Here is a 22,940-nt window from a genome sequence, read left to right as displayed (position 1 = left end):
TTTTTTTGTGTGGGCGGAGTGCCTGATAGAAAATCACATGTTAAGCTAAAGTCTTTGTTTTGTTTCATTTGTTTGATTTTTTTTTCTCTTTAGTAGCAAACTTTTTAAGTTTTATTTATTGTTAAATAAACCTACCAATTTTTATTTGTTAATGTTAAATAAGCTCACCAGTTTGAATAGTATTGTTAGACCAGTTTCATTTATGCTTACTATTACCATGATTCCTACCTCTTTATCTCTCTGATCTAAAAAAAAATCTAGATTACTTATACTGTTTTTTACTGTGTCTTTAGTATTTTGAAATAATCTCTTCCAATCAGTAAAGGGTATCTTTAAGTACTATTAATGGTTTGAAATCTCTATTAATTCGTATCTTCTGCATTAAATTTCTGCTTTTTCTTTTTGTTTTAAAAGCATCTTTTGCCTCTTCTAAGCCAGGTTTATTTCCCTGCTTCTTTGATGTCTCTTAATTTCATTTCATTTTGGTGGTTTTATGTAATTTTTTCCTTCTGAAAAATAATTCCCACAAACCTTTAAGCTTTGCTTATTTGTTAGTGAATTTTAAAAACCAAAAGCCCTTTATAAACCGAGGATTTTTAGTTCTTTATCTTCCTCAGGTGGTATAAGCTTAGAAATTCAGTCATAACTCTCTAGTAAGTGTTACGAGCTTTAATTTTAAAGTGAAATTGTGCAGGATCTGAATTTTATTTAAAAAAATAAAGAAGAGGCCAGACACATTGGCTCATACCTGTATTCCCAACACTTTAAGAGGCCAAGGCAGGAGGATTGCTTGAGCCCCAGGAGTTCGAGACCAGCCTGGGCAACATAGCAAACCCCATCTCTACAAAAAAAAAAAAAAGAAAGAAAAGTGTGCACCTGTGGTCCCAGCTACTTGGGAGGCTGAGCCTGGGAGTTCGAGGTGGCAATGAGCTGTGATTGTACCACTGCACTCTAGGCTGGGCGACAGAGTGCGATCCTGTCTCAAAAGAATAAAGTTGAAGCATAATTTTGTCATAAGTGATCTCTTTAACAAAGGAATCCAGATTTAGAGAGATACCCATGTTTTTCTTTAGGCAAAAGTATTATCTCTTTAAATGTGCCTCTTGACAATTGGTACTCTATTTTTTACCATTCTAAATGTAAAGCTCCATAATGTCTGGCTGTTCTTAGCCATAAATAATGTATTAGGAAGCTACAGAATTTTAGCAACTTTATAATCCAAATTAGAAGTTATTTGCAGCAAGGTCAGATTCTGTGTCTTAATGACTGGGCATGGTGGCTCATGGCTGCAATCCCAACACTTGGGAAGGCCGAGATAGCAGGATTGCTTGAGGCCGGGAGTTTGAGACTAGCTTGAGCAACAAAGCAAGACCCTGTCTCTGCAAAGAATAACATAATTAGCCAGGTGTAGTGACACATCCCCGTAGTCCCAGCTACTTGGAAGGCTGAGGCAGGAGGATCTCTTGAGCCCAGGAGTTTGAGACTGCAGTAAGCTATGATTGAGCAACTGCACTAAAGGACTGAAGGTAACAAGTGCAACCCTGTCTCTCTTAAAAAAAAAATTAGGCTGGGTGCGGTGGCTTATGCCTATAATCTTAGTTAGCACTTTGGGAGGCTGAGGAAGGCAGATCGCTTGAGGTCAGGGGTTCGAGACCAGCCTGGGAAACATGGTGGAACCCTGTCTCTACCCAAAAATACGGAAATAGGCCAGCTGTGCTGGTGCACACCTGTAGTCGCAGCTACTCAGGATGCTGAGGTGGGAGAATCGCTTGAACTAGGGAGGCGCGGAGGTTGTGTAGTCAGTCGAGATTGTGTCATCGCACTCCAGCCTGAGCAACAAAGCAAGACTGTGTCTTAAAAAAAAAGTATGAATACTTTTTTTCCTACATGTGTTAAAGGGGAATTTTGGTACTATGTTTCCATTTCCTGTTTTTCAGAAAATCCTGCTCAAATTCCAGTGGCTACTCCACAGGTCTCTTCTAACACAGTGAAACGTGCTGGACCTCGACTGTTGTTGATTCCAGTGCAGCAGGGTTCTCCTACTCTTAGACCTGTCTCAAACACACAACTTCAGGGACATCGAATGGTCTTGCAGCCTGTTAGGAGTCCAAGTGGAATGAACCTATTCAGGCACCCTAATGGGCAGATTGTCCAGCTTCTACCTTTGCATCAGCTTCGAGGCTCTAATACCCAGCCCAACTTACAGCCTGTCATGTTTCGGAACCCAGGTACAAAGTTCTTTTTCATGAACTTTTCTTTTGTTGAATCACTTGGCCATATGGTATGTTAATACACCAGGACGTCGGAAGTCTTGATATGGGCAGTCATGATTTAAAAATTTCTCTCTTATTTTTTAAACCAGGGTCTGTGATGGGAATCCGGTTACCTGCTCCTTCCAAACCCTCTGAGACTCCGCCATCTTCCACTTCATCTTCTGCTTTCTCTGTCATGAATCCTGTAATCCAAGCTGTTGGGTCTTCTTCAGCAGTGAATGTTATCACTCAGGCACCATCATTGCTTTCCTCTGGAGCTAGTTTTGTGTCTCAGGCTGGTACATTGACCCTGAGGATTTCTCCTCCTGAACCACAAAGCTTTGCAAGTAAAACAGGCTCTGAAACCAAAATAACCTATAGCTCAGGAGGACAGCCTGTTGGTACAGCCAGTCTTATTCCTCTCCAGTCTGGTAGTTTTGCCTTGTTACAGCTCCCAGGACAAAAGCCTGTTCCTAGCTCCATTCTTCAACATGTTGCTTCCCTTCAGATGAAGAGGGAATCTCAGAATCCAGACCAGAAAGATGAAACAAACTCAATAAAAAGAGAGCAAGAAACCAAGAAGGTTCTACAGTCAGAAGGAGAGGCTGTAGACTCTGAGGCTAACATAATAAAACAAAACTCAGGAGCTGCTACCTCAGAAGAAACTCTGAATGATTCCTTGGAAGATAGGGGTGATCATTTGGATGAAGAATCCCTTCCAGAAGAAGGTTCTGCAACTGTCAAACCATCTGAGCATTCCTGTATCACTGGGTCACCTGCAGATCAAGACTATAAAGATGTTAATGAAGAGTATGGGGCTAGGAATCGTAACAGTTCCAAAGAAAAAGTGGCTGTTCTAGAAGTTAGGACCATTTCTGAAAAAGCCGGTAATAAGACCGTCCAAAATTTAAGTAAAGTACAGCATCAAAAACTTGGTGATGTGAAGGTGGAACAGCAGAAAGGATTAGACAATCCAGAAGAAAACTCAAGTGAATTTCCAGTCACCTTTAAGGAAGAAAGTAAATTTGAATTGTCAGGAAGCAAAGTTATGGAGCAGCAATCTAATCCACAGCCAGAGACCAAAGAGAAGGAATGTGGAGACTCTCTGGAGAAAGACAGTATTAGAGAAAGATGGAGAAAACATCTGAAGGGCCCCTTAACCAGGAAGTGTGTTGGAGCTTCACAGGAATGTAAGAAAGAGGTAGACGAGCAGTTAATTAAAGAAACAAAGACATGTCAGGAAAATTTAGATGTGTTTCAGCAAGAACAAGGCATCTCTGACTTACTTGGAAAAAGTGGAATTACTGAAGATGCCAGAGTTTTGAAAACTGAATGTGATTCTTGGAGTAGGATTTCTAATCCTTCAGCCTTCTCCATTGTTCCTAGGAGAGCTGCAAAAAGCAGCAGAGGGAATGGACATTTTCAGGGTCACTTACTGCTACCTGGAGAACAGATACAACCAAAGCAAGAGAAGAAGGGTGGGAGAAGCAGTGCTGACTTCACTGTTTTGGATTTGGAAGAAGATGACGAAGATGAGAATGAGAAAACCGATGATTCTATTGATGAAATTGTGGATGTTGTTTCTGACTACCAGAGTGAAGAGGTTGATGATGTAGAAAAGGTGGTGAGCCCATTTTTGTTGTGACTGAAACCTAAAGGATTTAAATTATTTATTAGAGACAGGAGATTTTTCAGAAGATCACTAAGACATAGTACATTTAATTGGATGCCTAGGTTTAGATTATGACTTAAATGGCTTAGTAGTTTTTTAGGCTGTGTCAATCAAGCATCACTTATTGAGCTTTTATTCTTTGAGACTTGCCTGGTTTTATGGGAAGGCTGGTTTAAGCATTTGGGGGATAGGTGCTTAAGAGCCCCTACTCTTTTTAAGTTAGAGTTTTAAAATCCCGAAACCACTACTCCCATTTGATCCCAGTCAATTTCTGTGACGTTTTCTATGTGAGGTGGTTGTAGCTTCTCTGGTAGATGTTAATCAGAAACTGGGAATGGGTGACTTTACAACTGGAGGAGAACTTACTCACTTGCATATAGAGAGATGTTTTGTTTTGGAGAAAACTGGAAAATACCATCTTTTGGTATTCTAATACCATTTGGCCTTGAGTTCCTTTTATTTTTAGACTCTGGAATTTATATTCTAGACTTTGGTCATCGTCCTTTGTAATATGACCTTTATGGCCTAGTTTTATTATTTTCCCGAAGTGTTTTTTATAGGATTCCTTTTTAGGGTTGTCATATTTACTGAAATAAGTAACTGTCAGGTATTGATACAGTGCAGGAGTTGTACAAATGTTTTCTGTAAAAGGCCAGATAGTAAATAGTTTTAGACTTTGCAGAGAGCTAGAGGGCTCTCTGTTCCAACTACTTGACTGCTGTTGTAGTATAAAAGCAGCTGTATTCCATTAAAACGTTAGTAAAAAAGGCCAGGTGCGGTGGCTCACACCTGTAATCCCAGCACTTTGGGAGACCGAGGTGGGTGGATCACCTGATGTCAGGAGTTTGAGACTAGTCTGGCCAGCATGACAAAACCCCATCTCTACTAAAAATACAAAAAATTAGCTGGGTGTGGTGGCAGGTGCCTGTAATCCCAATACTCAGGAGGCTGAGGCAGGAGAATTGCTTGAACCCAGGAGGCGGATGTTGCAGTGAGCCCAGATCACGACATTGCACTCCAGCCCGGGCGACAAGAACAGAACTCCGTCTCGGGGAAAAAAAAACACAACTTATTAAAAAAAAAAAAAAAAAGTTAGTGGGCTGTGGTTTGCTGACGCCTGACCTAAGCTCTGATTTTAAAACATGGGGAGATCATAACCAGCTGCCTGTGGAGTGCCCTAAAATTTAAACTGTATCCTTCTCTTCAGGAGCAGATGAAAGCCATCTGCACTGATTGTTGTACAACTGCTTGTTTTAGAATCACACTTCCTTGAGATTCATTCTGCCTCTGTTATCTGGTCCTTTTCTGTTAATGCTTAATTGCTTTATGCAAATAAAATAAAACAAAAAAAGATTACTGTTTTAAAAATCTAAAATGTTGAAATATTTTATTTTAGAGACGGAGTCTTGCTCTGTCGCTCAGGCTTGAGTGCAGTGGTGCGAACTCGACTCACTGCAACCTCTGCCTCCAGGGCTCAAGCAGTTCTCCTGCCTCAGCCTCCCGAGTAGCTGAGATTACAGGAGCCCACCACTGCACCCGGCTAATTTTTGTCTTTTAAGTAGAGATGGGGTTTCACCATCTTGGCCAGGCTGGTCTTAATGTTGTTACGTTGGTTATTTCAGTACCTCCATTGTCTCATTTATAAAGGAGGATCTTGCTCTAAAATTGGATGATTCTATATTCATTTGAGTTATACTTTCTCTCCATAGCCTAATATTTTTCAAGAATGGATGTAAATTCATTGACTTTAGGAGTTACATTGCAGATTTTTTTGTGTTTTTTTGCAGCTGAAGTAAACATGAGACCAAAAAACAGTTCAACTTTAAAACCAGTGAAAACTGTTATTACTATTAGGGGAACTGATATAATAGATCTTCTAAAGTAGGTTTTTTCCTTTTTTCTTTTTTTTGACTGAGTCTCGCTGTGTCGCCCAGGCTGGAATGCAGTGGTACCATTTCGGCTCACTGCGTCGTCTGCCTCCCAGGTTCAAGCGATTCTTCTGCCTCAGCCCCTTGAGTAGCTTAGGATTATAGGTGGGCACCAGCATGCCCAGCTAAGTTTCATGTTTTTTTAGTAAAGACAGGGTTTCACCATGTTGGCCAGGCTGGTCTCGAACTCCTGACCTCAGGCAATCCACCCACGTTGGCCTCCCAAAGTGCTGGGATTACAGGCATGAGCCACTGTGCCCAGCCTGAAGTATCTTAATCATACAAGGAGGCATTGCTTGAATGTACTAATAGGTAATTTGACAAGCAAACGAGTTATACTGACTTTTTTTTTTAAGGTCATATTAAGTGATCTCTAAAATCTAAACATTGTTTTTATTTACACATCTCACACCTATGTTACCTTTATGATTAGCATTGGAATACCGTGAGGGAAGTGGTGAATAGCTTCTTTAATTTAAATCTTCCTTGTGGAAGTTATTGGATATTACTTAGAAATCCTGCAGTTATACCAGGATATAACTGGTATAACTGGTAGCTCTCTCCTGTAATCCCAGCACTTTGGGAGGCTGAGGCAGGCAGATCACCTGAGGTCAGGAGTTTGAGACCAGCCTGACCAACATGGTGAAACCCTGTTAGTAAACAATACAAAAATTAGCCACATGTGGTGGCACAGTCCTAGAGTCCCCGCTGCTTGGGAGGCTGAAGCAGGAGAATCATTTGAGCCCGGGAGGTGGGCTCGTTTACTATGTTTCTGGCATAGTAAACACTTTTTTTTTTTTTTTTTTGAGGGGGGCACAGAAATGTTGCAAGTAAACTCTATTTTAAAGGTGGCCTTAAAAGATTTGCTTATCCCATATATCCATATAACTCTAGTGTTACATAAAATATTTAGCAAGTTTCTGTGACGGGTGCTCAGTGAACACTTGGATTGACTCCTTTTTTGGTATAAGAAGGAAATACAGCAATCCTGGGCTTTTTTAAAACCTGAAATTCCTTACAGGCTCTCAAATTTGTGGGGTTGAGAGAGTTGCAGGACTGGTCTGTATCCTATTTCCATACTTGCCTGTGTATGCTAACGTGTGTTGATTTGTGGGCATCTGATAGGATGCTGGTCATGAAGCCCCCTTAAAGTGGCACTTGAATTTTTCTCCTTTGTATATTTATCTCACCAAATTTTATTTTACTGTTATTTAATCTTAAGATTTATGAAACCTTAATATATCTGTACCTGAATTTTGTTCACTAGAAATAACACTGAAGCATCAATGCAGTCGTTTGAGGACGCTGTTAAGTTTAATGATGTCTGTTTATTTATTTATTTATTTATTTATTTATTTTTTTTGAGACAGTCTCACTCTTGTCTCCCAGGCTGGTGTGCAGTGGTGCAGTCTTGGCTCACTGCAGCCTCGAACTCCTGGCCTCAAGCAGTCCTCCCACCTCACTCTCCCAAGTAGCTGTAATTATAGGCGAGCGCCACCATGTCTGGCTGATTTTTGTATTTTTTGTAGAGACAGGGTTTTGCCATGTTGCCCAGGCTGGTCTTGCACTCCTGAGCTCAAAACGATCCACCTGCCTGGGCCTCCCAAAGTGCTGAATTATAGGTGTGAGTTGAAAAGTTTAGGTGTGCTTGCTAATCAATACATTATTTACTTTTGTAATGATGTATTTCAGAATAACTGTGTAGAATATATTGAGGATGATGAGGAGCACGTGGACATTGAGACTGTAGAAGAGCTCTCAGAGGAAATTAATGTTGCTCACCTGAAGACCACAGTGGCCCACACACAGTCATTCAAACAGCCGTAAGTCTTATTGCTCTTTGGATTGTTGTTTTTGTAGCGTTGTAACCAGAAATAAAATGAAATGTTCTGTTTAGGAGCTCTGGGTAACTGATCTGGTTCCTTCTTCCTCGAGCTTTTTTTCTGATTAGTATAGATGAGGAGAGAAACTAGAATTTGGATAATTTTCTTTGGTCATTGGTAGGAGGCAGTGTGTAAATGTGAATAATATGCTTTTGGAGCCCGATAGACTGGTGTTATAAAATACTAGTTTTGCTAGTTTGTAGGTGTTTAACCTTGGGCAAATCTTTAATCTCTCTGAACCTCAGATTCTTTACCTATGAAATGAGGAAAATGCCCCCATTTGAAGTGTTAAATGAGGTAGTATGTACAACTAGCATAATAACTGATATAAATGGACTACTCAACAAAAGTTAATTTCTTGTGTCATTTAAGAATAGGCATTACATTCTAAATTTGGTTACTTTACTAGTTGAACAGGTGAGATACAGGTAGGAAAATTTTTCTTCGTATTTCACTGGTGAGATGAAAATGTGGAAGGAATGATGACTTGCTCAGGAAAATTTATTTCATTTTCTGTTTTAGTAAGCCTTATATTGATTATGGATTGGGGTGTGAGAAAGAGTAGGGAAGGAAGATATTTTGTGCCAGACATTGTACTTTTCCTGTCATCTCATTAACTACAATGATATGAAAGTAGCTATGAGCTGAGAAAGAATAATTCTTCGTTCCTACTGATGCTGAGAAAGTTGAAGGAGTAGAAAGTAGAACTGATAGTTCTCTTCACTCCGGAGCTGTTTGCAGGCTACTTCAGTTACCTACTGTCTAAACTTGAAAGAATTTAAATCCCTTAAAAACTTAATTAGACTTAATGAGTTTAGCAGTATTGCTGGGATAATGAATTCTGTATACTAAAACTGAGTTTGTAAACCATGGCAACAAACAAAACCTCTAAAAAATATTTGTAATAGTAACAGGAAAACTGCTGTGTGAGAACATTCTCTGATAAGCTGTGTAAGAGTTTTCTAAAAAAATTGTATTTAAAGACGAAGAGGAATTCAGCAAATGGAGAGAGATAACATGTTAATGGATTGGAATGGTAAAGGGCCAAGAGGGGGGCACAGAAATGTTGCAAGTAAACACTGTTTTTAAAGGTGGCCTTTAAAAAGGTGTGCTGGCAACACACAGCACAAAAACCGTAAGGGAACAGATTAAAATAAAAAACTAAAGATTTAGGCTGGGCGTGGTGGCTCATGCCTGTAATCCCAGCACTTTGGGAGGCCGAGGTGGGCAAATCACCTGAATTCAGGAGTTCAAGACCAGGCTGGCCAACATGGTGAAACCCTGTCTCTACTAAAAATACACAAATTAGCCGGACTTGTTGGCACACCCCTGTAGTCCCAGCTACTTGGGAGGCTAAGGCAGGAGGATTGCTTGAACCTGGGAGGTGCAGGTTGCAGTGAACTGAGACTGTGCCACTGTACTCCAGCCTGAGAGACAGTGAGACTACATCTCAAAAAAAAAAAAAAAAAAATTAAAGATTTTATTAGATTTGTTTAAATTGTTTAAATTTAATTAAAAATAAAGGTTAAAAGAATTTAAAAATTCTGTCAGAACACCATGAAAACAGTGAAAAGGTGAACTCAGACTATGAAGAAAGTGTTTGCCATACATATTAACTAACAAAGGATTAGTATCGAGGGTATAAATTGTTACAAGTAAGAAAAAGATGACCCAGTAGGAAAGTAAATAATGGATATTAGAGACAGTTGACAGAAGAAGAAACCTAAAAGCCCAGTAAACACATGTACATTTGTTCAACTTCACAAGTAATTAGGGAGATGCAAATAAAACCACAGTGACTTTACCAATTCACACTCATAAGACTGCAAAAATGGAGATTTCTGATAGTACAGTTATCTAGGTTTGAAGCAATGGGAACTCTCATACAGCAAGTGGGAGTGTACATTGTATTACCAGTTTAACAGTTATTGAACTTGAAGGTGTGCATATCTTTCTTTTGCCTGACAATTCTGCTCCTATGCCCTAGAAAAATTCACACAAGGGGTCCTGTATGGGACTGTCCATTGCAGCATTGTTTGCTGTTACGAAGATTTAGAAACAACCTAAATAACTACAAACATTCTGGAAAAAAAACATTCGGGGAAATTCACATTGTGGAATACTCTAACAGTTAAAACATTTGGAATTAGAACTCTGTGTATCAGCATATATCAGGTGTAATTTATTTGTACTTTTATTTTCGATCTTTTTTTTGTAGAGATGGAGTCTTGCTATGTTGCCCAGGCTAGTTTTGAACTCCTGGCCTCAAGCAGTCCTCCTGTCTTGGCCTCCTAAAGTTCTGGGATTACAGGCATGAGCTACTGTGCCTGGCCTTCAGGTCGAATATTGAATGAAACCAATGAGTTGCAGAAAGATATAGTATAGTATATAATATTTAAAGTAGTACTTTTTTTTTTGTTAAGATATATATATATATTTCTAGTAAAACTTAAAAGATGTGCATGGTAAAACTCTTAGAATGTTTACCTTTGAGAAGGAAGGAAGGGAATGTGATTGAGTGGACTGCACATAAAACCTTCTGTATTTTTGAGATGTATTATTTCTCAAGCTAGATGGTTCATATGTGGGTGTTCATTATACACTTGGTCCTCCTTCACAATTGGAAGGGACCAAGTGTATAATGGAAAAGCATGTATCCACAAATATAGAAAGCATGTATTTGTGGATTCACCCAACTGTGGATTGGAAATACTTGGAAGAAGAAAAATTGCATCTGTATTGAACATGTATAGACTTTATTTTCATGTCATTATTCCCTAAACAATACAGTATAACAACTATTTACTTAGTTTTTACATTGTACTAGGTGTTATAAGTAATGTAGGGATGATTTAAAGTATATGGGAGGAGGTGCCTATGTTATATGCAAATATTATACCATTTTATATCAGGGACTTGAGTATTCAAGGATACTGCTGGAAGTTTTGGAATGAGTCTTCCATGGATACTGGAGGACGACTTTAAATTTGTTTATATGGTTTTGTGTATTAAATATTTCATGATTGTAGAAAATAATTTGAAGTTTTAATGACTATTTGTACACTTTTAGAGAAAATATATAATGTCAAGTAAATAATGTGGCTGTATATCACACCTTGGGAAAAAGAAACTGTTTGTAATTTGGAATGGTTTGGTTGTAGCTGTGAAATAGGTCTTAAGATTATTAAATTTCAGTAAGACACTGAAAAATCCTGTCTTTATCCAGGTCCCGTACTCACATCTCTGCAGATGAAAAAGCAGCTGAAAGGAGTCGAAAGGTATTTAGGATATATTTAGTGATAATTACTCATTGAATAAAATTGTTAACATTTATCCTAGGGTTGAACAACATTAGCTTTATTAGCCACGATTTTTTCTCAGGCCAGTGAGTTAATCAGTTTTTTCTCTTTAATGAAATTATACTACTAAGGTCCCTTTTTTTCCCCCTTTTAATTCTTCTCCTCAGAGGGTAGACTAATTTAGAGGAGTTAAAAATGGATATGAAATTTATGAGAATATATGTGCTTATTTGAAAACTGTTCTTGCAATGGTTTGATGTAAAACAAGCTGCCATTCTTTCTTGCCTGGGCTCATGATTTTCAGTGAATTAAAAAACTATCCTCTGCAAAATGGCTAGCAGTTCAGGGATCCATGAAACAATAAACCTTTAATTTTCTTAATCTTTTTGGTATATATCATAGTAACATAATTAAGCAGGGTTTTCTGTTTATCCTAACCAACAGTAGGCATGGAGGAGAGTTTGGTTTGTTTAAATTGTTTTCCACTTGTTTTTCTATCTTAATTTAAAAGATTAAAAAAAGTCAGTGATGGCTTGGGTTGAAGTAGAGGGTGGCATTTGGTTCCTTTAAAAAATCATAGTACAGTTTGGTTTTGATCTGATTTGGGGACTCACGATACAACGTATTTGCATGGTTGTAATTATTTGCATATGTCATTATATTTGGCTTTTAAAAATTTATTCTGAAGCATTTTTCAGATATAATAGGAATTTTCATAATAGCTTATTTACGTAATCCATTGTTTTGTACCCAAATAATTACATGCAAATTCTTGCTTCACTTTGCTGTATTTAATGTTTATATTGCCTTTCTTTCTGTCTTGTTGGCTCTTTTATTCTCCCATTCTATCTTAATGCATAATAGGTTTAACTTTAGAAAGGCAGTGGCTTTTCCATGAGAGTTTTTGGGTACTGTCAGAGTTATGATTAAGCAAACAGTGTCAGAAAAAGAGACAATTAGGAACGTCGGAGGGAAAAAACACAAAACCAAGAAACTGCACAGGACAGGAAATATTATTCACTTTGTATGAGTAGTGTTTATAATGTCATAATAGTTGATGTTTTTCAAAAAAAGTTTATAACCTATAATTAAAATATAGAAGACTTAATTTCAGTCTTGAAAAATGTGAGAATAGAAATGACAAATTGGGAGGTGAGAGAGGGAAGAAGAAATAAAGGGAAGGATACAGGTGCTGATACCCTCATTTTACAAAGTAGAAAGGCAAGATAGATTGTTTATTCTTGATGAAATAAGAAATTAAGGTAGAATTCAAGTTGCTAAGGGATCAGTAGAACAACTAAAAGTAGTGTTGTAACTATATTGGAATGATAAGGTGGTATAAGACATGAGAGTGATATGAGCTCAATCCTCTTCTGCATAGCAAGAAGGCAGTAGATAGCATTGAAAATAGAAAAAAATAAGCTTATGTTACTATTTTTGGTTTAGGATATAGATTTAAGAACTAGAAGAAGCTGCTAAAAGAATTAAAAAGTGATTGTTTCTGAGGATCCAGGTACAAGTTCAGGGCATAGTTGCTTTTCATTATAAGCGTGTGTGTGTGTGTGTGTGTGTGTGTGTGTGTGTGTAGATGAAGTCTTACTGTGTTGCCTGTGTTAGTCTCAAACTCCTGGCCTCAAGTGATCCCCTACCTCGGCCTCCAAAAGTGCTGGAAATTACAGATTTCAGCCACTGTGCCTGGCCAGACTTTTCATATATTTTAAGTCCTATATGCAAAGATTGTAATGGAATAAATAAGATAGAGAAAGGAGGCCTTAAGCCTTTCTGAGGATCAAGAAGGACTTTCCTGAAAAAGTTTGAGTTTGAAGTGTTAAAAAAAAAAAAAAAAAGAGTTTGAAGTGTTAAGTTTTAAATGTTATGGAGGTTTAGGTAAGAGATGGGATAAGTAATCTAGCTACAGGTAAAAAGCCTGTGTAATGGCAGGGAGGTATGGGATTGTGTAGTATATCTTGGGAATTTCTAGCAGATAGGAATGGTTGGAGAGAAAGGTGATTTAGAAGAGTGGCAGTTGATTCTTTACCAGATTAAGGAGGATCTTACAGTATTTTTTGAAAAACAGTTTATGTAATTTGTATCATGAAAACAAGTTTTAGTAATATAATAAATTACATAAGTAAGCTCTTTCAGATCTTCTACGCCTATAACATACACAATTTCTTCCTTGTTTGAAAATCACTGAAATTTGAACTAAGAGCTGGTAAGATCACTTCAGCATGTATTAGAAATTATACTATTGGCATTGTAAGAGTTAGATTTGAAGGAAAGATAGACTGGTAGTAAGATGACCAATTGAGAGGCTGTTACAACAGTCCAGACAAAAGGTAATGGGTGCCTGAAATAGGGCAGTGTCATTTGGAACAGAATAAGAGGGCCAATTACACGTTCAAGATGTTTAGGAGGCAATCTTGTTTGAACAGGCTCCACCAATTCCTCTAAAACTGAAGCCTGATTACTGGAGTGACAAACTACAGAAAGAAGCAGAAGCGTTTGCTTATTATCGCCGGACACACACTGCCAATGAGCGGCGGCGGCGTGGTGAAATGAGAGATCTCTTTGAGAAATTAAAGATCACATTGGGATTACTTCATTCTTCCAAGGTTTCTAAAAGTCTCATTCTTACTCGAGTAAGTGTTCTGTGTAAATGACAATAAGAGCTTGACTAAGAGATTCTTACTGGTGCTATGAGAAGGAGAATCCGCTGACATATATAAGGGACATTGAAATAGAGCTACTTAAATGTAACAGTTGAATATGGACTAGTGAATGCCCAATAAATCCCTTAGGGGGAAAATCATTATGCTAATTAAGTCACAGGAGCTTTTCATTGAAAGTCAGGTTCTATTTTTTTTTTTCTTTTGTTTTTGAGACGGAGTTTTGCTCTTGTTGCCTAGGCTGGAGTACAATAGCGCAATCTTGGCTCACCGCAACCGTTGCCTCATGGGTTGAAGTGATTCTCCTGCCTCAGCCTTCCAAGTAGCTGGGATTTCAGGCATGCACCACCACACCTGGCTAATTTTGTATTTTTAGTAGATTAGTAGTAATTTTGTATTTTTGTATTTTTAGTAGAGACAGGGTTTCTCTATGTTGGTCAAGCTGGTCTCGAGCTCCCAACCTCCAGTAATCTGCCTCCCAAAGTGCTGGGATTACAGGCATGAGCCACCACACCCGGCCGAAAGTCAGGTTCTTAAATGGGCACAGCTATCCTTTCTTCAGATAGAGTCAGAAACTCTGGTTAGCCATGTTGACCACATTCTCTTTACATTGGTGTTCTTGATAGCACTTAGTACAGGTTATCACAGTATAAAGCACAGCATAAGTGATATTTTAATATGCTTAACAGTTGACAGTCATTTTAAAAGAAAATCGGAAATATTCAAGGGAGCAGAAGTTTTAACTTTGCGTGTAGAATATCTAAAGTATTTCATTTAAATTGTTGTTAAGTAGAAGCTGGAGGAGGACAAGATAAGCAGTCATATCCCTCTAGAGCAAAGTTATTTCAGCCAGATTTTGGTTAGACTAGAAGATGATCTTGAAGTTGATTATTAAAATCTAAGCAGAGCACAAGTGTTTTGTATCTCCTTGCAGTAGTAGAATACCTACTACCATTCAGTGATGCTCTTTGGAAATAATCATGGTCACATTCCTTAAAAGTGTAAGCCAGAAACCCTCTTACAGTTTAACAAAAAATAATTTCTGAAACATCAACAATTGTTAATGGAATTTAAAAATTCTCTTAAGATGTTAGATTAAGTTTTTTTTTTCATTAGAGAATTGTGTAGGCCTTACCTGTGTTTAAAGAAAGAGTGAATCAATTTTCAATAATACCACTATTTCTATTCTAGGCCTTCAGTGAAATTCAGGGACTAACAGATCAGGCAGACAAATTGATAGGACAGAAAAATCTCCTGACTCGAAAAAGGAATATTCTCATACGGAAAGTATCGTCTCTTTCAGGTGAGATAAGTAAATAATCTCTGGTAAAGACACAATTATAGCTTCAGCAAGGAGAAATCCTCAGTAGATCTTTCAGATACTTAATTTGAAAGCTTGGCTCCCACAGTTCACAGCACAGTTATCCTCTGACTGGGTGGGTTGTTTCTTGTGAATTGTAATCACCTTACTTTCCATGGTTTTTGGGAATATTGTTAAAGCGACTAGATTTCCGTTGACTCTGTTTCTCATTATGTGGGGTAATGCAGAAAGTACTAATGTATTGTCTGTCAACCTATAGGTAAGACAGAAGAAGTGGTCCTGAAGAAGCTGGAGTATATTTATGCAAAACAGCAAGCACTGGAGGCACAAAAAAGAAAAAAGAAGATGGGATCAGATGAGTCTGACATGTCTCCCAGAATTAGCAAACAGCAGGAAGGATCTTCTGCATCATCTGTAGATCTTGGACAGATGTTTATAAATAACAGGAGGGGGAAACCTTTGATTCTTTCCAGAAAAAAAGACCAGGCCACAGGTAGGAGGGAGATTCTTTGCTTTCCTTAATGTAGATTTATATCAGTTGACTTTACTGGACTGACCATCTTCTCTTGTCCACATTTTTAGTTTTGTTTGTTTGTTTGTTTGTTTTGTTTTTGAGACAGCTCTGTCACCCAGGCTGCAGTGCAGTGACGTGATCTCAGCTCACTGCAACCTCCACCTCCCGGGTTCAAGCGATTATCCTGCCTCAGCCTCCTGAGTAGCTAGAACTACAGCGTTCACCACCATGCCCAGCTAATTTTTTAAATTTTTAGTAGAGATGGGATTTTGCCCTGTTGGCCAAGCTAGTCTCAAACTCTTGACCTCAAGTGATCCACCCACCTCGGCCTCCCAAAGTGCTGGGATTACAGGCATGAACCACCACACCGAGCCCACAGTTTTAATTTTAATTAAATTAATTAAAGATGGGTTGTATAAAAAATAGAATATTAGCTACATTAGATTTTGGTTTCTGGTTGTAATATGCACTGATGCAAATCCTGAGAAGCTACCAGTCCTGGTAACATATTAGTCTATAGTCATGTATTTTTAATGAGTAGTTTTTTAAACTTATCTTTTCAGACTTTATACTTTGTGATTTCCCTACAGTTCTGCTGATGGGTTTAAGAAGTTGGGTCTAGTTGAGACCAATAAATGGAAAATTTTTTGTAAAATTTAATTTTGTCAAATCAGGCTCTATTTTTCATCAGATCACTTACTAATACATTGCTATTAAGAAACAATAGGCCAGGCATGGTGGCTTATACCTTTAATCCCAGAACTTTGGGAGGCTGAGGTTGACAGATCACCTGAGGTTGGGAGTTTGAGACTAGCCTGACCAACGTGGAGAAACTTTGTCTCTACTAAAAATACAAAATTAGCCAGGTGTGGTGGCGCATGCCTGTAATCTCAGCTACTTAGGAGGCTGAGGCAGGAGAATCGCTTGAACCCTGAAGGTGGAATGTGAGGTTGTGGTGAGCTGAGATCGTGCCATTGCATTCCAGCCTGGGCAACAAGCGCGAAATTCTGTCTCAAAAGAAAAAGAAAAAAAAGCCAAAGCCAAAGTAAATTGGTCTTAAATTCTTATTACCATCTTGATTTTGGAAGTAAAGCTATATTGATTTTATGTGTTACTTATATTCTTAGAGAATGGTATATCTGACTGGGCACGGTGGCTCATGCCTGTAATCCCACCACTAAGGGAGGCAGAGGCAGGAGAATTGCTTGCACTCAGGAGTTTGAGACCAGCCTTGGGCAACATGGTGAAACCCTGTCTCTACTAAAAATACCAAAATTAGCCGGGTGTGGTGGTGCACACCTGTAGTCCCAGCTACTTGGGAGGCCGAGGCAGGAAAATCACTTGAACCTGGGTGGTGGAGGCTGCAGTGAGCCGAGATCACACCACTGTACTCCAGCCTGTGCGACAGAGTGAGACTCCAACTCAAAAAAAAAAAAAATGGTATATTCTTTTTTACTCTTTGGATGTTTGGATAGCCCAGTGTATGAGCCAGAAAAATATGGTGTGGTTGTTTTGTTTTGTTTTGAGACAGGGCCCCACTCTGTAGCTCAGGCTGGAATGCAGTGTCTCGCTTGCAGCCTTGACCTCCTGGGCTCAAGCAGTTCTCCCACCTTAGCCTTCCTAGTAGCTGGGACCACAGGTGCACACCATCACACCCACTTAATAAAAAAAATTTTTTTTCTTGTAGAGATGGAGATGGGGTCTCACCGTGTTGCCCAGGCTGGTCTTGAACTCCTGAGCTCAAGTGATCTGCCTGCCTCAGCCTCCCAAAGTGCTGGGATTAGAGGCATGAACCACCACACCCAGCTGTGACTGCCTTTTATCTGTAACTAATTTCTGATCTTTCTTGCAGAAAATACCTCACCCTCGAACACTCCACACACCTCTGCCAATCTTGTGATGACTCCACAAGGGCAATTGCTCACCCTGAAAGGTCCCCTATTCTCAGGACCAGTGGTAACTGTTTCTCCTGATCTCTTAGAATCTGATCTTAAGCCTCAAGTTGCCAGTAGTGCTGTGGCTCTACCAGGTATGTCTTAAGTGTTGTCCTCTATGGGAAGTGATAAAGTTATCTCTAGCATCTCACAGTGACCAAGGAAGGCTTTGGATGTGTTCTGTAATGAAAAAGAGCTATTCCGTTGGCATTTGCCTTGGTAAGAGGTGGCCCTATTTTTAGAACATATTTGGCTTGAGTTACGGTACTGTTTGGTGTGTTTTACACCTGGTATTGAGCACCATTTTGTGAACTCTAGTAATTTCTAAGAGGAAGAATAAAAAATATGTCAGAGGGAAAGGAAGATGTTAAATGATCACGGTCTTAGGTCTTGGTGTTGATAAATACTTGTCAGTTTCTTGTGGTACTCAGAGATGATAACACTCCTGCATTACGAGCCTCATTCACTTTGAGCACTACTCTGTTTTGGGGCAAAGGGTAAAGTTGAAAGAGAATTCTCACTTGGGTGATTAGGTGATAAAGGTAAAAGGGTCTCTTTAATAATATTAGGTAAAAGGTAAGAGTCTATTAAGGTAAAAGGGTCTCTTTAGTAGTATGAGGATCCTCGTTACTTTATTGCTGTTGCCAGCCAAAATTCCTTGTCGCTACTACCTCTTGTCAAACTCACTCTGGAGGACTTATCTTTTCCTGGTTCCCATGCTGCCTGTAGGGCTTCATTTTCTGTGCTAAGTAGCAGTTAATTGGGTGAACAGAATCAAGATGTAGTTCTGCCTTAGGACAAGAATTAACTTGGGGGAGCATTTCTATAAAATAATTAAATGGAACTTTAAAAAATGGTGGAAAGAGCCTTTTGGTTGGATTTTAGTTGGGTTTTTTCTTATTGGGTTAGGTCACTAATTTGAAGAACTGATACTTCTTTCATCTTCTTGATAAAAGTAGAGTGCTGAATTTAGACTACAACTCCCTAAGATGGTCATATGGTATGACAGAGAGAGAGAGAGAGATGCTAACTCTGTAGATCTAAATGAATTTTCTTTTTTTAATTTTGTTTTCAGAAAACGACGACTTATTTATGATGCCACGAATTGTTAATGTGACATCATTGGCCACAGAGGGAGGTTTGGTAGATATGGGTGGCAGCAAATATCCTCATGAAGTTCCTGATGGCAAGCCATCTGACCATCTGAAAGACACCGTCAGGAATGAAGATAATTCCTTAGAGGATAAGAGTAGAATCTCTTGCAGAGGCAACAGAGATGGCAGAGTGATGTTGGGTCCAACGCAGGTTTTTCTGGCAAACAAAGATTCTGGTTATCCACAAATAGTTGACGTTTCCAGTATGCAGAAAGCACAAGAGTTCTTACCTAAAAAGATTTCTGGTGATATGAGAGGGATTCAGTATAAATGGAAAGAGAGTGAATCAAGAGGGGAGAGAGTGAAGTCAAAGGAGTCTTCATTTCATAAATTAAAGATGAAAGATCTCAAGGACTCAAGCATAGAGATGGAACTGAGGAAAGTAACATCAGCTATAGAGGAAGCAGCTCTTGATTCCAGTGAACTGCTAACTAACATGGAAGATGAGGATGATACTGATGAGACACTGACTTCACTGCTCAATGAAATTGCCTTCCTTAATCAACAACTAAATGATGACTCTGTTAGCCTGGCTGAACTACCCAGCTCTATGGATACAGAGTTCCCAGGGGATGCTCGGCGGGCTTTTATCAGTAAGGTTACTTCTGGAAACAGAGCAGCTTTCCAGGTTGAGCACTTGGGAACTGGTTTGAAAGAGTTGCCTGATGTTCAGGGGGAGAGTGACTCTATCAGTCCCCTCCTCTTGCACTTGGAAGATGATGACTTTTCTGAGAATGAAAAACAACTTGCAGAACCAGCCTCTGAACCAGATGTCCTTAAGATTGTTATTGACTCTGAAATAAAGGATTCCCTCCTTTCTAACAAAAAAGCTATTGATGGAGGGAAGAATACTTCTGGCCTCCTTGCAGAGCCTGAAAGTGTGTCCTCACCCCCCACCCTACACATGAAGACTGGCCTGGAGAACAGCAACAGCACAGATACTTTGTGGAGGCCTATGCCAAAGTTGGCCCCTCTAGGTTTAAAAGTAGCTAATCCTTCCAGTGATGCAGATGGTCAGAGTCTCAAGGTGATGCCTTGTTTGGCACCTATAGCTGCCAAAGTTGGGTCAGTTGGACACAAAATGAACTTAACAGGGAATGACCCGGAAGGCCGGGAAAGCAAGGTGATGCCTACATTGGCACCTGTTGTGGCTAAATTGGGCAACTCGGGGGCCTCACCAAGTTCTGCAGGGAAATGAACTTACTTGTCCTTAAGCAGAAGCCAGGCTGTGAGGAGAAACTGATCTCACCTCCTTTCTCTGCAGGCGTCTGTTTGTTTGTGTCTTGGAACTTGGATCCTTGACTTGGATGATGCAGTGGATAATGATGGGAGAAAGGGGGTAGGGTGCTGACCCTGGTATTAAGAAGTACTCTGAAATTCTGATCATGTTAAAATGTGTTACCTCACTTGTGGTGCTGGGTCCCCTCATCCTCTCTAAGAAGATGTGATCCATTAGTGAACACGAGGTGCCCCTCTTACCCAAGGAATTTATAACAGGACTCTGACTCCACAGTGGTTTCTAGTTCTTCCCCCACAAGCGAAAGAGCTGTTTGCAACTTTGGAGTTGCTGTGGACTGAACTGTAGCTTGTAGCTGTTGAATTAAGTCTGAAATCTAAGGAATGTGATGGACTTGTGCAAAGGGATCCAGAAGAGATACTTTTTAGTTGATGTTTCAAGAATAGGGAGAGAGAGGATGTGTACCATGGAATACCAAAGTGAAGGACTTTGTGTCATTCAGCAAAATTTTCTTTTTTCATATCCCAAGTAGCTCCCATTCCCTCACCTTTTCAATCAGAATTAACAAATTCAAGCCTTCGGTAAAGTAGGGATGCTTTTAACTTTTACTATTAAGTTAAATATTTTGAGATCTTAAAAAAATAGTAGTTCTCCCTTATTTTTGTGGGCATTGAAAAGCTCATTTCGCAGTACCAGGGATTTTTACTGGGAATATATATTTTGGAGGTAGGCATAGAGGGAGCCCTACCCCTTCCACAAATTATGTCACTCAAGAGACGGCTAAAATAAAATGCATTATCCCCCCAGACCAGAGACAATGGCCAAAATAAAAAATCATGGGGCTGGAAATTTCCCAAATCAAACCAGCCTCCTGGTGCTTGAAGGTTTCATTCACTATTACCTGCACAGGATGTAAAGAAAAGTCACAGTAGGCACTCTTTACCAGGGAAATAAGGCAGTATTTGAATCACAAGATATATTTTTTATCTGCAACCATGGATTCAGTGATGTGTAGAGCTTTTTCACTCATTAGCTGTCAGGATATGAAAGACTGACAGTCTGTAAAGATATTTATATTTTTGTATAGTTGTTTTCATAGATTTCTCAAAGGCTGAAGTTTTCAACCTAGAAGATGAGATTTGTATTGAGTATAGAAATGATGTTTCCTATCTAGTTTGTAAATAATCATGGTGCACTTGAGGGGTCTCTTGGAAACTCCTGGGGGCAAGAATCACTATTCTGAAACTGTATAGACTGGGATTTAGCTGCTGCATTTTGCCTTTCTTAAATAATTATATTTTGGAATGTAACCCCTGTTCTGTCTTCACTGACAGGATTTGCTTGTGTTGTTACAACACTTAACACAAGAGCTTCCAGTGCCTGGGCCGTGCCTAGGTGATGCTATTTCTTCTATATCTCCTGTCTTGTTTATCCCAAATCCCACTCAGCGTATTTTCAGACCTAGGTTGTGAGACCAACTTTGGATTGGATCTAGCCAGTGAATTATTATTTCCATGGTTGGTTCCCTGTTAACTCTGGTAATCAACAGATTGAAAACGGTGGAAGAACTTCCTCTGCAAATTGCAGTGGGAGCAGATTCTCGTTGGTTTTGTGCTGCTTGCCTTTCTAGATCTGCTCATCAGCACTTAACCTTCCCTCCTCTAAAGGTTACTAAAGCTTGAAGTAGGTAAAGAGTGCTCCTCAGCTTCTCATTATCCTTCCACTCTTTACCCAGCAGATTTCATTCAATGCCTTAGCCAAGGAATCCAGCACCTGTCTCCCCTGCTAATAATTGTCCTTAGAGATGCTAGTACTTTAATTCAGGTATAGCAGTTTCCCATTATTTTCTTGCTTGTCTTTTCCCTACATTTCCTCCTGATTTCCCAAGGCTCTTTTTGTGGCTTTTGAGGGTCAGCCAAGGGGCAGGCAAGTGAGTGAACAATCCTCAGGAAAAGAAGGACCATTTTAGCTTAACACTTCCTTTTTTTTTTTTTAAAGAGGTAAATAGGTAATGATTCTTGATTGGAGATACTTGACTCTTGATGAGAGTTGTATGAAGATGAAAATGAGGGATGATTCCAGGCGTTTTAGGGGGAAGGCTGCAGATATCATTCTAACCCCCAAGATACGGTGTTCTCAAGACCTCTTAGAACTAAGTGTTGTCAGGGATAATTTGAGGAGGGCTTAGTCTTCAGAACAGTCCTGCAGTCTTGACAGAAATCTAAAATCTCCAAAAACTCCTACCCTTTAACCTTACCCTAGGGGGAACTGATCTATGAATATTTCATGTGTGATTATGAAAGGTGAAGTTGAGTGAGAGGAGTTGAGGAACGTGGAAGACAGTGAGCTCTCACCCTAACACTATAAGAAGCATGATCTCAGTAGACCAATAATTCGCCTTTTATACATCTGTAAATAAATGGAATGTTTTAAGAATATAATTATGTCAGATTTAGCATTTTCTTTTATATATTAAATATATATATATCTTTCCTTTTCTGCTTTCGAAAAGTGACTATTTTTTTAGAAATCTAAGAACAGAAGTTTGGTGATTGAAAGGTAGAATATATAAACCTGAAATAAATCAGTTAAAATAATTAAAGCAGAACTTGGTGTTGGGAGGTTTGTGCCAACTTGGAGTAGAGAAATCTAATTCCCTAAGACATATTCGAGAGAGCTGCCACTGAAATGGTTTTATCATAGGAATCCTTTCCTTTTCTCAAAGTTTCTGATATGCCATTTGGGGGAGGTTTTTGGTGTTCTAATCCTTGTAGCATGTTTTACATGGAGGCTTCAAAATTGTGTGCAACCTGATGGCAAGTATTTGTTTTAGAAGTCATTCTAAAATCATTCTAGTGTCAGTATGAGCAAGGCAGTTTACCTGTTAACCTTGGGGAGTAAAGGTACACAAACACAGTCTTAGTGGTAAAGGACAGTAGGTGTTCTTAAGGGAGGATATGTTAAAGGGTTTGACAGTTAACAAAAATGTTTAAAGGAATCCTTTAGGCATCCAGCTACTCTTAGTAAGGTTACTAACAGATCAAGTCTTGTTATATAAGCTTCATACAAATTGTTCA

The 22,940-nt window shown here is 39.1% G+C and overlaps 1 protein-coding gene across 11 annotated transcripts in view; it reads left to right on the top strand.

Annotated features, from left to right (window-relative positions):
- The window catches only part of MGA (MAX dimerization protein MGA), a 176,266-nt gene extending 153,795 nt beyond the window's left edge, over nt 1–22,471 (top strand). For 9 of the 11 annotated variants that reach the window (XM_017895430.1, XM_017895423.1, XM_017895424.1 and 6 more), the window contains 9 exons: nt 1,938–2,228; nt 2,363–3,873; nt 7,545–7,675; nt 10,962–11,013; nt 13,470–13,676; nt 14,895–15,006; nt 15,284–15,517; nt 17,391–17,567; nt 18,548–22,374. In XM_017895430.1, coding sequence (XP_017750919.1) covers nt 1,938–2,228; nt 2,363–3,873; nt 7,545–7,675; nt 10,962–11,013; nt 13,470–13,676; nt 14,895–15,006; nt 15,284–15,517; nt 17,391–17,567; nt 18,548–19,824 — 3,992 coding nt within the window. In that variant the 3' untranslated portion in view covers nt 19,825–22,374. Of the gene's footprint in view, nt 1–1,937; nt 2,229–2,362; nt 3,874–7,544; nt 7,676–10,961; nt 11,014–13,469; nt 13,677–14,894; nt 15,007–15,283; nt 15,518–17,390; nt 17,568–18,547 lie in introns of all 11 variants that reach the window. The other 2 variants (XM_017895429.1, XM_017895420.1) reach the window with 1 other exon arrangement.
- The last annotated feature ends 469 nt before the right edge of the window (nt 22,472–22,940 follow it).

The sequence above is a fragment of the Rhinopithecus bieti genome, unplaced genomic scaffold (genome assembly GCF_001698545.2).
Source record: "Rhinopithecus bieti isolate Rb0 unplaced genomic scaffold, ASM169854v2 scaffold_26426, whole genome shotgun sequence".
In the NCBI taxonomy this organism is placed as follows: domain Eukaryota; kingdom Metazoa; phylum Chordata; class Mammalia; order Primates; family Cercopithecidae; genus Rhinopithecus; species Rhinopithecus bieti.
Note: the sequence above shows the minus strand (reverse complement) of the source record. Positions and strands in the feature narration are given on the sequence as shown.